Consider the following 16,606-nt stretch of genomic DNA (forward strand, 5'->3'; position numbering starts at 1 on the left):
CATGCAGAACATGGAGAACATGCTGAACATGCAGAACATGCCGAACATGCAGAACATTCAGAACATTCAGAACATACAGAATATGCAGAACATGTAGAACATGTAGAACATGCAGAACATGGAGAACATGGAGAACATGCAGAACATGGAGAACATGCAGAACATGGAGAACAAGCAGAACATGCAGAACATGAAGAACATGCAGAACATGGATAACATGCAGAACATGAAGAACATGCAGAACATGCAGAACATACAGAACATGCAGAACATGGAGAACATACAGAACATGCAGAACATGCAGAAAATGTAGAACATGCAGAACATAAAGAACATGGAGAACATGCTGAACATGGAGAACTTGCAGAACATGGAGAACATGCAGATCATGCAGAACATGCTGAACATGGAGAACATGCAGAACATGGAGAACATGCTGAACATGCAGAACATGCAGAACATGGAGAACATGCAGAACATGCAGAACATGGAGAACATGCAGAACATGGAGAACATGCAGAACATGTAGAACATGTAGAACATGCAGAACATGCAGAACATGCAGAACATGGAGAACATGGAGAACATGCAGAACATGGAGAACATGCAGAACATGTAGAACATGTAGAACATGCAGAACATGGAGAACATGCAGAACATGGAGAACATGCAGAACATGCAGAACATGGATAACATGCAGAACATGGAGAACAAGCAGAACATGCAGAACATGCAGAACATGAAGAACATGCAGAACATGTAGAACATACAGAACATGGAGAACATGCAGAACATGGAGAACATGCTGAACATGCAGAACATGCCGAACATGCAGAACATGCAGAACATTCAGAACATACAGAATATGCAGAACATGTAGAACATGTAGAACATGCAGAACATGGAGAACATGCAGAACATGGAGAACATGCAGAACATGCAGAACATGGAGAACAAGCAGAACATGCAGAACATGGAGAACATGCAGAACATGAAGAACATGCAGAACATGCAGAACATACAGAACATGCAGAACATGGAGAACATACAGAACATGCAGAACATGCAGAAAATGTAGAACATGCAGAACATAAAGAACATGGAGAACATGCTGAACATGGAGAACTTGCAGAACATGCAGAACATGGAGAACATGCAGATCATGCAGAACATGCTGAACATGGAGAACATGCAGAACATGGAGAACATGCTGAACATGCAGAACATGCAGAACATGGAGAACATGCAGAACATGCAGAACATGGAGAACATGCAGAACATGGAGAACATGCAGAACATGTAGAACATGTAGAACATGCAGAACATGGAGAACATGCAGAACATGCAGAACATGGAGAACATGGAGAACATGCAGAACATGGAGAACATGCAGAACATGTAGAACATGTAGAACATGCAGAACATGGAGAACATGGAGAACATGCAGAACATGGAGAACATGGAGAACAAGCAGAACATGCAGAACATGAAGAACATGCAGAACATGGATAACATGCAGAACATGAAGAACATGCAGAACATGCAGAACATACAGAACATGCAGAACATGGAGAACATACAGAACATGCAGAACATGCAGAAAATGTAGAACATGCAGAACATAAAGAACATGGAGAACATGCTGAACATGGAGAACTTGCAGAACATGGAGAACATGCAGATCATGCAGAACATGCTGAACATGGAGAACATGCAGAACATGGAGAACATGCTGAACATGCAGAACATGCAGAACATGGAGAACATGCAGAACATGCAGAACATGGAGAACATGCAGAACATGGAGAACATGCAGAACATGTAGAACATGTAGAACATGCAGAACATGCAGAACATGCAGAACATGGAGAACATGGAGAACATGCAGAACATGGAGAACATGCAGAACATGTAGAACATGTAGAACATGCAGAACATGGAGAACATGCAGAACATGGAGAACATGCAGAACATGCAGAACATGGATAACATGCAGAACATGGAGAACAAGCAGAACATGCAGAACATGCAGAACATGAAGAACATGCAGAACATGTAGAACATACAGAACATGGAGAACATGCAGAACATGGAGAACATGCTGAACATGCAGAACATGCCGAACATGCAGAACATGCAGAACATTCAGAACATACAGAATATGCAGAACATGTAGAACATGTAGAACATGCAGAACATGGAGAACATGCAGAACATGGAGAACATGCAGAACATGCAGAACATGGAGAACAAGCAGAACATGCAGAACATGGAGAACATGCAGAACATGAAGAACATGCAGAACATGCAGAACATACAGAACATGCAGAACATGGAGAACATACAGAACATGCAGAACATGCAGAAAATGTAGAACATGCAGAACATAAAGAACATGGAGAACATGCTGAACATGGAGAACTTGCAGAACATGCAGAACATGGAGAACATGCAGATCATGCAGAACATGCTGAACATGGAGAACATGCAGAACATGGAGAACATGCTGAACATGCAGAACATGCAGAACATGGAGAACATGCAGAACATGCAGAACATGGAGAACATGCAGAACATGGAGAACATGCAGAACATGTAGAACATGTAGAACATGCAGAACATGGAGAACATGCAGAACATGCAGAACATGGAGAACATGGAGAACATGCAGAACATGGAGAACATGCAGAACATGTAGAACATGTAGAACATGCAGAACATGGAGAACATGCAGAACATGCAGAACATGGAGAACATGCAGAACATGCAGAACATGGATAACATGCAGAACATGGAGAACAAGCAGAACATGCAGAACATGCAGAACATGAAGAACATGCAGAACATGTAGAACATACAGAACATGGAGAACATACAGAACATGCAGAACATGCAGAACATGTAGAACATAAAGAACATAAAGAACATGGAGAACATGCAGAACATGGAGAACATGCAGAACACGCAGAACATGGAGAACATGCAGAACATGCAGAACATGGAGAACATGGAGAACATGCAGAACATGGAGAACATGCAGAACATGTAGAACATGTAGAACATGCAGAACATGGAGAACATGCAGAACATGCAGAACATGGAGAACATGGAGAACATGCAGAACATGCAGAACATGGATAACATGCAGAACATGGAGAACAAGCAGAACATGCAGAACATGCAGAACATGAAGAACATGCAGAACATGTAGAACATACAGAACATGGAGAACATACAGAACATGCAGAACATGCAGAACATGTAGAACATAAAGAACATAAAGAACATGGAGAACATAAAGAACATGGAGAACATGCAGAACACGCAGAACATGGAGAACATGCAGAACATGCAGAACATGGAGAACATGCAGAACATGCAGAACATGGAGAACATGCAGAACATGCAGAACATGGAGAACATGCAGAACATGGAGAACATGGAGAACATGCAGAACATGGAGAACATGCAGAACATGGAGAACATGCAGAACATGGAGAACATGCAGAACATGCAGAACATGCAGAACATGGAGAACATGGAGAACATGCAGAACATGGAGAACATGCAGAACATGCAGAACATGCAGAACATGCTGAACATGGAGAACATGCAGAACATGGAAAGGTGTGTGTGGTCGACGAGGGGCTGAAGGCTCTAACACAGAGCGGGACATCGTCCGGCCCGCCGGCGGTCCCTGACTGGCCCGCGTGAGACCGCTGGTGAATTAGGTATCAAACATAAACTGCGTACAACTGACGTTTGTATTTATTTTGAAGGTGACTGCTAATTTTGAATTTACGTGCGTGCGTGGGGGCGTGCCTGCAGCGTTCGGCGCCTTCACTGTCATGTGTTGGCGAACAGACGCTGACGAGAGGTGTGAGCTAGCCGTTAGCCGTTAGCCCTCAGAAATGTCAGCTCACGTTAAAAAAAGAAAGATGTTATTAACAAAACATGGACTTCTGAGTCGAAGTGTCAGAGTCTCACACCTGTTTATATGTATTTGCATTGTATTTGTTTTTTACTGTCATGGAGTAATTCATTCTCCCTCTCTCGTTGTCTCTGCGTCCTGCAGGAGAGAAGCCCTACATCTGTCCTTATGAAGGCTGCAGCAAACGTTACTCCAACTCCAGCGACCGCTTCAAACACACCCGCACGCATTACGTGGACAAGCCCTACTACTGCAAGATGGCAGGCTGCCTGAAGCGCTACACGGACCCCAGCTCGCTCCGCAAGCACATCAAGGCCCACGGGCACTTTGTGGCGCAGGAGCACAGCGCTGCGAGCAGGCTGGGGCCGGGGCTGAGCCTCGCCGTGCACCACAGTGCAGCCGAACTGCCCTCTATAGGCGGGGCCCACATTATCATCCCCGGGGCCACTGCGGCTCTTCTCGGGGGTCTGGGGACGTCTTTGCCTCTCTCTGCTTTCTGCCACGCCAGAGCCCTGGGCCACCATGTGGCTCCACTCTTCTCATTGGCTGCAGGAGGCGGCTTGGGGCCGCTCAGCCTCTCGGACTCTCCTCTGTTTCACTTTGGACTTTCAGCTGCATCCATGTTGGGGCTGGGAGCTCTGGGGGGTCTGGGGCGGATGGCTGGGAAGCAGATGGAAGAGGAAGAGGAGGAAGGAGAGGAGGGGGAGGCGCTTAACCTGTGTGCAGGGGTGGGGCACAGACGAGGTGACCCCTTGTCCTGGGTGGTTGTTCCTCCGAGGGCGCTCCTCCTAAAACCAGCTGTTGTCAGCTAGGATGTGCACTCAGCCAGGCACAGAACCAGAGAGTGTGTGTGTGTGTGTGTGTGTGTGTGTGTGTGTGTGTGTGTGTGTGTGTGTGTGTGTGTGTGTAAGGGATCAAAGGTCACTGTCACCTGCAAAACCATGAAAATCACTTCAGTCATTCCAGCCCAGAAACAACTGAAGACAGACAGAGAGACACAAGTGTGTGTGATGAGTGTAAACTGAAACTAGAGATGAGTGTTGGGTTTCCAAAGTCTAACACTTTAAAGGGTTAGTGTACCCAGAGGACAAAGGGAGAGGAAACACAGTATCCAGCCATGCAGATCCATTTTCATCTGCCGACATTTTGAGGTGTTTTTCTTAGAGTTCTGGCAACAGCACTAAATAGTATAGAATAATAGTATAATGTATTTTTAAAAGTCCCGGTTATTTTGGATAATCCACGGCATCAGTGTGAACACTTTCTTTATTTGAACTGCTTTGCAATGAGATTTTCAGATTTCTAGCCACAGCACTCCTCTGTAACATCCAGCAGCAGGAGACTCCTCTGTAACATCCAGCAGGAGTCTCCTCTGTAACATCCAGCAGGAGGAGACTCCTCTGTAACATCCAGCAGGAGACTCCTCTGTAACATCCAGCAGGAGACTCCTCTGTAACATCCAGCAGCAGGAGACTCCTCTGTAACATCCAGCAGCAGGAGACTCCTCTGTAACATCCAGCAGGAGACTCCTCTGTAACATCCAGCAGGAGGAGACTCCTCTGTAACATCCAGCAGGAGACTCCTCTGTAACATCCAGCAGGAGACTCCTCTGTAACATCCAGCAGGAGACTCCTCTGTAACATCCAGCAGGAGACTCCTCTGTAACATCCAGCAGGAGGAGACTCCTCTGTAACATCCAACAGGAGGAGACTCCTCTGTAACATCCAGCAGGAGGAGACTCCTCTGTAACATCCAGCAGGAGACTCCTCTGTAACATCCAGCAGGAGACTCCTCTGTAACATCCAGCAGGAGGAGACTCCTCTGTAACATCCAGCAGGAGACTCCTCTGTAACATCCAGCAGGAGACTCCTCTGTAACATCCAGCAGGAGACTCCTCTGTAACATCCAGCAGGAGGAGACTTCTCTGTAACATCCAGCAGGAGACTCCTCTGTAACATCCAGCAGGAGGAGACTCCTCTGTAACATCCAGCAGGAGGAGACTCCTCTGTAACATCCAGCAGGAGACTCCTCTGTAACATCCAGCAGGAGGAGACTCCTCTGTAACATCCAGCAGGAGACTCCTCTGTAACATCCAGCAGGAGGAGACTCCTCTGTAACATCCAGCAGGAGGAGACTCCTCTGTAACATCCAGCAGGAGACTCCTCTGTAACATCCAGCAGGAGGAGACTCCTCTGTAACATCCAGCAGCAGGAGACTCCTCTGTAACATCCAGCAGGAGACTCCTCTGTAACATCCAGCAGGAGACTCCTCTGGTTGTATAGAAGTCTATGAGAAAATGTTTCTTCTTCTCTCTTGATTTATTAACTCAGTAACATTTTCCTGAGTTTATGTCTCAATCTGTAGTTTTAAGTCTTCTTCAACATGATGTTCATTTAGTAATTTATGGAAACATTTAAAATAGAGGATAAAGCAGCGTCTCTTTAGGGCGGGGCTAACTGTCACGCCGTTGTCTCTCCGACTGCTTCATGAAAGCTGTACTCGGCTCCATGCTGTCTGTCACTTTTGGTTGCAAATAACCAAGATGCCAAACTTGAGGCTTGAAAACTATATTATATAGACTTGCTAAATACAGTTATGATCAATATGCATGTCAATCTCAGATGGTTAACAAGCTGTTAACTTTGTTGCTCTTCTTAACATTAAAGTTGCTTTAGAGGTGGATATCTCAAAACCACGGGAACTACATCTGTCTGCACGGCTGGATACCACGTCAGTGAGAAAACATGTGCGAGTTGATATTCCTTTCTCCTCATTCATCGACACTTTGACTTCATGCTCAGAGAACATTTAACGACGGACAATCACCTGTGATCACTAATCCAGGTCATGAAACCAGCAGATGCACTAAACATTTTGTACCTTTTATGTTTGACAATCCCCACGATGAGGGGAGCAACGAGACGTACGGTCCGAGCACAATGAACGAGTGAGACATTAATGAACACGTGTTGCAGACTTCACAGAGATCTGACAGCGTTTCATCCAGTTACATGTTTTCCTTCAGGCAAAGAGTTTGTGCACTTCAGGGTTACATTTCAAAATAGCAAAGGTGTTCCAGGCACGTCCAGCTGGGAGGAGACCCCGGGGAAGACCCAGGACTCGGTGGAGAGATTATATCTCCTCACTGGGAACGCCTCAGGATCCCCCAGTCGGAGCTGGAGGATGTGGCCCGGAGAAGGGAAGATTGGGGTTCCTTACTGGAGCTGCTGCCCCTGCGACCCGATCCCGGATAAGCGGTAGACGATGGATGGATGGATGGAAATCAATCATTTGAAAAATTTGACACCAACTCCCACAAACAGCTGACATTTAATGACTGTTTACGATATGTATGTTTGAGAAGATGAGTCTTGGAAGCACATTTCACTTGGTGGTGGTTGATTTGGAATCTGATTTACAGACATTAAAACAAGTGTCTGTGGATTTAATGTGGTACATTCACCGTCATGTGCGACATGTAAAAGCTTCCCCCTAACCTGCTGCATTTTCAAGCCCAAAGCAAAATAAATAATTAGCCAAAGCTCCCGACGCCCCCGACGCCACGCGTGAATCTCCCCGATGTTCTCGTCGTGAAGGGATCTCAGTGTGTCGATGAGACGTAGACGTTTACGATGTGTGATGTTATAATCCACACGACGCTGTCTGTTTGACCATGTGATTTTTCAAGTCGCAAGACATAAACTGTGTTGACGCAGCTGAATGCAGGTTGGAGGTTAAGTCCTCTGCTTGCAGTTCATCGTAGCTCGTTCTTCGCTCTATTAATCATTCCGAGACAACGATCTGGACAGGATCCGCCTTGCCTTTCAGAACAACTGAGGGAAACATTCAATTAGTAACAAGGTAGACAAAGGTGTGTATTTGGCAACAATGAGTACACATTTGCTTTACAAAAAGGTTTCCAAGAAGAAACCAAACATTGGTTAGAAGGCTGAAGGAGAAACGTTTGACAAAGGCCTCTGAGGCCAGAATCCATGTGGGTTTATCTCGTATCCTGTTTGCACGTTGATTGATTCTAATCTGTCTTTCAAAATGTGTCCAAGTGCCTTCATCTGAAATTATATCACAATATATGAAACATATTTACACAAATGTCAAATGTATAAATGTACTTTCCATTACATTTGATCTGAAATGTAATAACTTGACAACAGATGTGATTTGTACATCAGGGGCACTGCAACACTTTCCGATGACTCAACGTCAATAAACACACGTTAAAAACATGGCTTCTGTGTGTGTCACTAGCTGCAAGCCTTACCTTTCACTTTCATTTGACTTGACAGATAAAAACAGAAATGAAGATAAAAGGAGAATAAACAATACGTTCACAATAAGTTAGAGTTGTATTGTGATTGAATACAAAGCATTTCTTTCTGCTTCATTGTTTGACTGTAATTCAGATGGTTTTACATTTTCAATGAGTCACTGAATTATCTCAACTGACATTATATTAGTATTATTACTTCTGAAGGCGGGGAAGGTAACGTATTCCCTGAACTAACCCTTTACTAAAGTTGACTTTCAGGAAGTTGACAGTTTGTAATGTAGGTCCAGGGAGTGTCTCAGTGTGACGTGAGGAGGAAACGCTCCACTCCTAATCTGCAGTTAATATCCACAGACTCACCGGGTTCTTTAGTGTCACTGCTGAAGGGCTTATACAACATATACAACCAGTATTATAACTATACATAACTTTATATAACTATATTTAACTGTATATAACTATGTATAATATATATAGTTGGATATAACTATGTATCACTGTGTTGATCACATGATGCACATTGACTGACAGCTTGGGGAGTAACATGGAGCGCGTGATGTAACAGCAGAGTTGGATCAAGTCTTTGAGTTTAGTCTCAAGTCCACTTCTGATGCTCTTCATTTTAGAGCCACTAACATGTTTCAACCTTGCATCTGAAATAATGACGAAGCGGACATAAACACTCTGTGCACGTTGAGCTCCAGGGCCGTGTGATAAGGCAGCCTTCACAAAACACTTTCTTCAGTTTATTTCTGAGATAAGACGGAGACCATTAACCCTTTGTCAAGACATCCTGCACGTTAATCAGTGAGCGTTCGAAGTGCAGGTGGGGAAATGATGTTACCTTTGGACAGAGCCAGGCTAGCTGTTCCCCCTGTTTCTAGTCTTTACGTTAAACTAAGCGAAGCTACGCGACTGTTGTTTAAAACCCACAACAAGCTCCAAATCCACAAAGTAGAATAAAATGTGTGGATCGCTTTAGAGTCTGTGGCGGACCCTGGTCGGAGCTGCTGCTGCGCTATGATTGGCCGGTCTGTGTTGGAGGGGCGGGACTCTAGTCAATGAATCCAACACTAGCAAAGACACACCTGAAAGTTGTGTGTGTGTGTATGTGTGTATGTGTGTGTGTATGTGTGTATGTGTGTATGTGTGTGTGTATGTGTGTGTGTGTGTATGTATGTGTGTATGTATGTGTGTATGTGTGTATGTGTGTATGTGTGTGTGTATGTGTGTGTGTGTATGTATGTGTGTATGTATGTGTGTATATGTGTATGTGTGTGTGTGTGTATGTGTGTGTGTGTGTGTGTGTGTGTGTGTGTGTGTGTGTGCGCGCGTGCGAGTGTGTGCGCGCGTGCGAGTGTGTGTGTGTGTGTATGTGTGTGTGTGTGTGTGTGTGCGAGTGTGTGTGTGTGTGTGTGTGTTGTGTGTATGTGTGTGCGAGTGTGTGTGTGCGCGCGTGCGAGTGTGTGTGTGTGTGTCTGTTTGTCTGTGTGTGTGTGTGTGTATGTGTGTGTGTGTGTGTGTGTGTGTGCGTGCGAGTGTGTGTGTGAGTGTGTGTGTGCGAGTGTGTGTGTGTGTGTGTGTGTGTCTGTTTGTCTGTGTGTGTGTGTGTGTGTGACTGAGCATACCGTCAACAGAAGGTGTGGCGCTGCCTCTCCCTGCAGATGTCACTTCACAGTAGTTCAGAGGTTAGTTATGAAGGAGCTCCTCTTACTTGAATAATCACACCCATCAGGAGACAAGTAAACATTCAGGGAGACTTAAGGAGGCAGAGTCGCGGCAGTCATGCGGGTCCGAGAGTCTGTCTCAGGTGTGCACTGTCTGAAAAGGTAAGAGCCTCCACCTGCAGAATAAAACGGACCTTTATTCTGATGGAAATTCCCGTTTTTGTGTTAAATCGACCGTGAGGCAGATTATTCCGTTTCACCGTTAACGGAAGAAACGACGCGTTGAGGTCTCAGGTGCGTTCAGACTTCAGCTTCACTGTAATGAACATTTAAAGAGACACGAGCTGCGCATTCATATTCAGTGGCGGAAAGTCACTTTACTCAACTTGTTGTTAATGCTAATACTTTTACTTTACAGTTTTTAATTGTATTTAGTATTTTTACACTGTAGTGGAAGAACTACTTTAATAAAAAGTAGTTATTCCACTTGCTGCTGTGGACTGAGCCCTCTCACGCCTCGTGCTGCCTCACAGTCGGAAGTTCCTACTTTTGCTTTATGTCCCAGAAACCTTCCGCCATTCTGTATAAGTCCACTAATAGAGAGAGCTGGAAATGATTGTGTTCTTGTGTTGTGAAAAGACTAATAATACAATGAGAGCAAGTTTTAATATTATTACTGCATTATTCCTGTCCACAGGCCCCCCTCCCTCCTGATCTCATCCTCAATATGCTAAGGTCTCTTAAATGTGTTTACTGTCTGGGTTTGAACCGGGACACTTCCTGTTCACTCTCACCAGTCCAGTGCTGGTATCAGGCCTTCCCCCAGCTGTGCCTACAGAATGCTGTGTTACCCAAGTTGATTATATTGAACATTACATATTTCTAATACATATATACTAGATACACAACATATACTAGTAAAACCTACTTAAACAAAAACATATACTCATAAAAACCTACTAAAAACACACACTCATAAAACAACACTATCTTCATTAAGATTGCAAATATACGTAATTATAATAATAAGTTCCTTTTTCTTTTTAACAGAATAATAATATTTAAGAAACGTATTTATAATTCAATCATAAATGTGTGGATAATATATTTTAAATATAATTTATTAGAATTTGTAACGACTTTCAAGTCCACTGAACATATCATTTAAATACATTTGAAGTTGGAATAAAGAGATTTTAAAGTAATGAATTAGTAAAAAGAAGTTGTACTTAAGTTCATGGTTTCATCTCAAAACAGAGTCAGTTTACAAATTAAATCAATAAATACACAATTCATTCAAATGACAAGTGTATTTGTAGTATTTTTGTGTCTCTGTGTCTCTTTGTAGTCTGTTTTTGTCTTTTTGTGTCTCTTTGTAGTCTTTTTGTGTCTCTTCGTAGTCTTCTTGTGTCTCTTTGTGTCTGTTCGTAATCTTTTTGTGTCTCTTTGTTTCTCTTTGCAGTCTTTTTGTGTCTCTTCCTGTTTGGTACGTGTATCTTCGAGTGACATTTTGTACCGACACTTGTTCTTGTGTCCGTTCAGTCATCCATCCATGTTATTCCTGTTTATTCGGCCCGCTCTTACAGTATTGTCACAACCCAGGCTCTAGGGCATGACAAACAAACGGGTAGGACACGAAATGCCAAAATATATAAGCTATTTATTTACAACCAGGGCATAAGTTGCCAGGCAAGTTATGTAAACAAAAGACAAAGACAAAACAACGGGGTTTCCTGGTTGAGGGAGAGAGCAGCATTGCGGATGCTGGGCCTTTTATATCCTGAAGAGCACTGCGCCCAGGTGCTCCAGATCTGACGGGATACTGCCATCAGTTCCACTGACCCCTTAAAGAGATTCAACAGAGTGACTGACACAAGACAGGTTAAGCAGGGGCCATCACAGTATTAATACGGTTTATAGATTTCTTTATCTTATCTCAATAATACTGTAGTCTAGGGGTCACCAACCTTTTTGATACTGAGAGCTACTTCAAGGTGCTGAATAATACTAATAATAAGCTTTATTTGTAGAGCACCTTTCATACAAGAAGTGCAGCCCAAAGTGCTTCACAGCAAAAACATAACAATTAGTAAGGACAGAATAAGAGCATTTACAGAACAATAATCACAGTGTAGATGTACATGAGTCTGAAGTACCATTATAACAATAGCCAGAATTAAAATAGTCTAAAATAGTATAAATTAACATTGGCACACCATTCTTGTAGATGTTTGAAACGATCAGAGCCACATGTTGAAAGTATGAGATCAACAATGGGCCCCTGTGGCCCTTCAGCTGGTTTACTCCCTTTGCTACCCATTCCTGGTCGTCTTTGGCAAACTCTTTATTGACCCTTGTATTTACGTTTACAGCGTCGACCTCTTTGTTGACCTTTTAACGTATAAAACACAAACATCTCCGTGAGTCCAGATTCTTTTGGCAAATTCTTGGTTAAAGCCCGCTTCATAAACAAACCCGTTTGTTAAGTTTTATGAAACCTATCGGTTAAAGACAGTATTTCTCCAACATATTCTTTAATCTTTCACTTTTCCACTAATTGTGTAAAGAACATGTAATCACATTTATCAGAGAAACTTCCTCTTTTTCCCGTGGTAACACCGTCTATTTGATCTCAAGTTTTTCAAAAATACACACTCTGAAATTTATCTCAGTTACCTTTATACATTCAATGTTAAACCAGTAATAATTCACCATGAAAAGGCTAAGATAAAAAAAATATGAAATATCACCATTAAAAGGCTAAAGTAAAGAGATATAAAATATCACTATTAAAGTGATATGTCTTCAGTTTACTTTTGAAGATATTGAGCGAGCTTGCCTCCCTAATGTCTGCAGGTAAAGTGTTCCATAACTTTGGTGCATAATTGCTAAACGCTGCATCCCCAATTTTCTTTTGGATGTTTCTGGGAACATTTAATAAACCAGTAGTGGATGATCGTAATGTTCTTGGGGGCACATAGTTTATTAGAGAGTTGGCAGTGTAACTTGGTGCGGTTCCGTTTAGGGCTTTGTATACAAGAAGGAGGACATTAAAATCAATTCTAAAAGTTACTGGAAGCCAGTGTAGAGCAGCTAACACTGGACTGATGTGGTCTCTCCTCTTGGTTCTAGTCAGCAGCCTCGCTGCAGCGTTTTGGATGAGCTGAAATCTCTCCGTTGTTTTTTTTGGGAGGCCGGTAAAGAGTGCATTACAGTGATCGAGTCGGCTTGATCGTATCCGCCCCATCTTAGCTGCTCCCGCTAGCATGTCTCAGCGAGAAGGGAAATGGAGATTTAGCTTACAGGGTCAGAGTTCATATATACATAAAACATTTTAGTTTTTTAAATTCTATATTCAATATTGTCATTTTAAAATAAAGAATAATTCAAGTGTTATTGATATAAAAAACAGCAAAACAATTAAATACACATTTTAGATGCTTCATGGTGACGAGTGCTATTTTTAGAACATGCCCTGCGGGCTACTCACGTGGTCCCTGCGGGCGACCAAGTGCTGCATTGGCTACCCCTGCTTTAGACATTGTTTCACACCTGATTTAAGGCTCCTGTGTGTTGATATTTGCTTTGCTATTAGTATGAGATATCCACCACAAATAATCCTCCATAAATCTGGTCAAATTCATTCAAAAAAGACACTTTTTACAACTCCAGAACTGTCCTGAGAAGCATCATGACTCTCTAGTTATTTAGCCTCTTGTTGTTGTTTTGTGTCTCTTTGTAATCTGTTTGTTTCTCTTACTCGTTGGCACGTGTCTCTTTGAGGGACATTTTGCAGGGTCAGGGGGGCCGACGTCACTTGGTGCTCCGGGCCTGTTCAATAATCCATCCATAGTTTTAATGGGGTCAATTTTCCAAATGTAGACAAAAACGGTGGTAGCCCACAACTAAATCACTGACTTATTATACCCCCAATAAGTTCCACCAGTTTTAACTTTGCCTTTCTTGTCTTTTTAGAAAACTTGGTCAGAGCCTGTGTTGTCAGAAGAAGCCTTTGTTGAACTCCTGCTTCCAGTTCCTGCTCCTGTTCTGTCTGGTGCTTCTCGTCTTGTGTTGCATTCTGTCCAGCAGCTGGTCATGGTGGGACAGCTTTCCACTCTGGGAGCACTACGAGAGGTTTTTTCAAACCAATCAGGATAAACGGCCTCTTCTTTTTAATGTCCATTCATTAGACAAAGTCAAACCAAAAGAAATCTATCAAACCACAAAACGCCCTATGGTACCACCTACTCTACCACCTACAGTACCACCTACTGTACCACCTACTGTACCACCTACGGTACCCCATACGGTACCACCTACTTTACCACCTACTCTACCACCTACGGTACCCCATACGGTACCACCTACTCTACCACCTACGGTACCACCTACGGTACCACCTACTGTTCTTCCCACGGGTCTTCATTTCCATCAGGGTTACCCACGCAACTACCAATTTATTATGGATAACAAAGAGGTGTGCAAGACCAAGACCCCATTCCTGGTCCTGATGGTTCCAGTGGAACCAAAAAACGTGGAAGCTCGAGACGCCATCCGGCAGACATGGGGCAACGGCAGCGTGGTTCAGGGCGAGGTGGTGCTTACTCTGTTCATGCTGGGCCTCTATAGAGGAGCTGATGTCGATCAGCTGCAGGAGAAGCTTAAACAGGAGAATCTACAGCACCACGACTTGATCCAGAGTGACTTCATGGACACGTACCTCAATCTGACCATCAAAACCATGGTGATCATGGACTGGCTGAGCACACGCTGCCCTACAGCAGCATACGCCATGAAGGTTGACTCGGACATGTTCCTGAACATTGATAATTTAGTCATCATGCTACATAAACCAGACATCCCCAAGCTGAACTACCTGACAGGGAGGCTTATGTGGAACATTCCGGTCATCCGCTCAAAGAACTCCAAGTGGTACGTCCCTGAGGAGATGTACCCAGAACACCTATACCCCACCTACACCCTGGGCATGGGATACATCTTCTCCAACGATCTTCCACAGAGATTTGTGGAGGCCTCAAAATCAATCCAACCCTTTAACATCGAGGATGCTTATATTGGAATGTGCATGAAAAAGCTCGGACTTGCTCCCAAATCACCGCCAGACCCCTCCCAGTTCAAGGCCTATAACACAAGATATAATCGCTGCGAATACTCCAAGATCATCACATACATTCTTGGGTCTTCACAAGAGTTGGTGAAATACTGGACAGACTTGAAGAAGCCTGAACCCCCTTGTTAGGACAATGACACTGAGAAATCTGAGTGGCAGTGAACTGGAAGGTTAACTTATTTATGCATTTCTACTGTACTGGTGGAAGATTATCAGGACATCCTCATTTCAGAATCAAGCCTTGGATCAGCAACGTGTATTTAAATATATGAAGGAAATGTTTATTCGTACTGGTGGTGGAAATGTGAATGAGGGGAATTAAAGGTAACCTTTTGATAACTAATGTTGTAGAGCAGCGTTACCACCTGTGTAGTACAGTGCCCTCCAGAATTATTGGCACTCCTTTAGTAAAAGTTTGCAAAACAGGCTGTAGAATGTCTTTTGTTTATCGTCCTGGCCTTTCACTTAAAACATTCACATAAATCTGACCTTTTCACTGAAGTAAAATTATTTTTTTGACTTTCAATAAATATTTTTCTCCAAAACATGTGTGCCACATTTATTGACACCCTTTCATTTAATATTTTGTGCAGCCTCCTTTTGCCAGGATTACAGCTCTGAGTCTTCTCCTGTGATGCCTGATGAGGTTGGTGAACACATGGCACGGGATCTGAGACCATTCTTCCACATCTCTCCAGATCCTTCAGATTCAGAGGTTGCCGCTTGTGATCTCTCCTCTTCAGCTCATCCCACACATGTTCTATAGGATTTAGGTCCGGGGATTGTGGTGGCAAAACCTTTATTCTGTGGTCAGTAAACCATTGTTGTGTAGATTTTGAGGTGTGCTTTGGATCATTGTCCTGGTGGCAGGTCCAGCCACGGCCCATTCGGGCCGAGGCTGTTAGGTTTTCATTTAATATCTGCTGGTATTTGATAGAATCCATGATACCATGTATCCTAACAAGTTGTCCTGGGCCTTTGGAAGAAAAACAGCCCCACCACCATACTTCACAGTGGGTATAAGATGCTTCTCTGTCTACTCCAAAGCCACCTTTGTTGCCAAGAAGCTCTATTTTGGTCTCATCAAACCATATAACCCTGTCCCATTCAAAGTCCCAGTATCGTTAGACAAACTGGAGGTGCTTTAGTTTGTTGTTCATTGACAGCAATGGCTTTTTTCTGGCAACCCTCCAAAAACAACTTGTGGGGATGTAGGTGGCGTCTGATGGTCGTTTTTGAGACTTTCTGACCCCAAGACTCAACTAACCTCGGCTGTGATCCTTGGAGATTCTTTTGCCAGTTGAACCATCCTCCTTACGGTGTGTGTCAGTGTACACACACGTCCTCCTCACGGTGTGTGTCAGTAGTCAGTGTACACACGTCCTCTTCCAGGTGTGTGTCAGTGTACATACGTCCTCTTCCAGGCTGATTCTTAACATCTCCTGTTGCTTTAAACTTCTTAATTTTTGCCCTGATAGTGGAAATGGGAATTTTCAACCGTTTCAAGATATTCTTAGATCCATTTCCTAATTTGTGCAGCTCAACAACTTTTCTGTGCCTGTGTCACCTCATATTAATAACCCAGTGAAACA

The 16,606-nt window shown here is 43.5% G+C and overlaps 2 protein-coding genes across 5 annotated transcripts in view; both read left to right on the forward strand.

Annotated features, from left to right (window-relative positions):
- The window catches only part of LOC115006180 (zinc finger protein GLIS2-like), a 75,459-nt gene extending 70,107 nt beyond the window's left edge, over nucleotides 1-5,352 (forward strand). For all 4 annotated transcript variants that reach the window (XM_029428273.1, XM_029428274.1, XM_029428272.1 and 1 more), the window contains exon 7: nucleotides 4,076-5,352. In XM_029428273.1, coding sequence (XP_029284133.1) covers nucleotides 4,076-4,743 — 668 coding nt within the window. In that variant the 3' untranslated portion in view covers nucleotides 4,744-5,352. The remainder of the gene's footprint in view (nucleotides 1-4,075) is intronic.
- A 4,637-nt stretch (nucleotides 5,353-9,989) lies between these two features.
- LOC115006188 (beta-1,3-galactosyltransferase 1-like) lies at nucleotides 9,990-15,498 on the forward strand. The gene is made up of 2 exons (XM_029428288.1): nucleotides 9,990-10,045; nucleotides 13,859-15,498. Exons 1-2 carry the CDS (start codon nucleotides 10,002-10,004, stop codon nucleotides 15,141-15,143), a joined length of 1,329 nt encoding a protein of 442 aa, XP_029284148.1. The 5' UTR covers nucleotides 9,990-10,001; the 3' UTR covers nucleotides 15,144-15,498.
- The last annotated feature ends 1,108 nt before the right edge of the window (nucleotides 15,499-16,606 follow it).

This window comes from Cottoperca gobio, unplaced genomic scaffold (genome assembly GCF_900634415.1).
Source record: "Cottoperca gobio unplaced genomic scaffold, fCotGob3.1 fCotGob3_64arrow_ctg1, whole genome shotgun sequence".
In the NCBI taxonomy this organism is placed as follows: Eukaryota; Metazoa; Chordata; class Actinopteri; order Perciformes; family Bovichtidae; genus Cottoperca; species Cottoperca gobio.

Bases quoted from the DNA above. Each gene is read 5' to 3' on its own strand.
- LOC115006188 (XM_029428288.1), top strand. From the start codon at position 10,002: ATGCGGGTCCGAGAGTCTGTCTCAGGTGTGCACTGTCTGAAAAG. The intron at 10,046-13,858 runs GTAAGAGCCTCC...TTGTCTTTTTAG, and splicing joins GGTGTGCACTGTCTGAAAAG to AAAACTTGGTCAGAGCCTGT.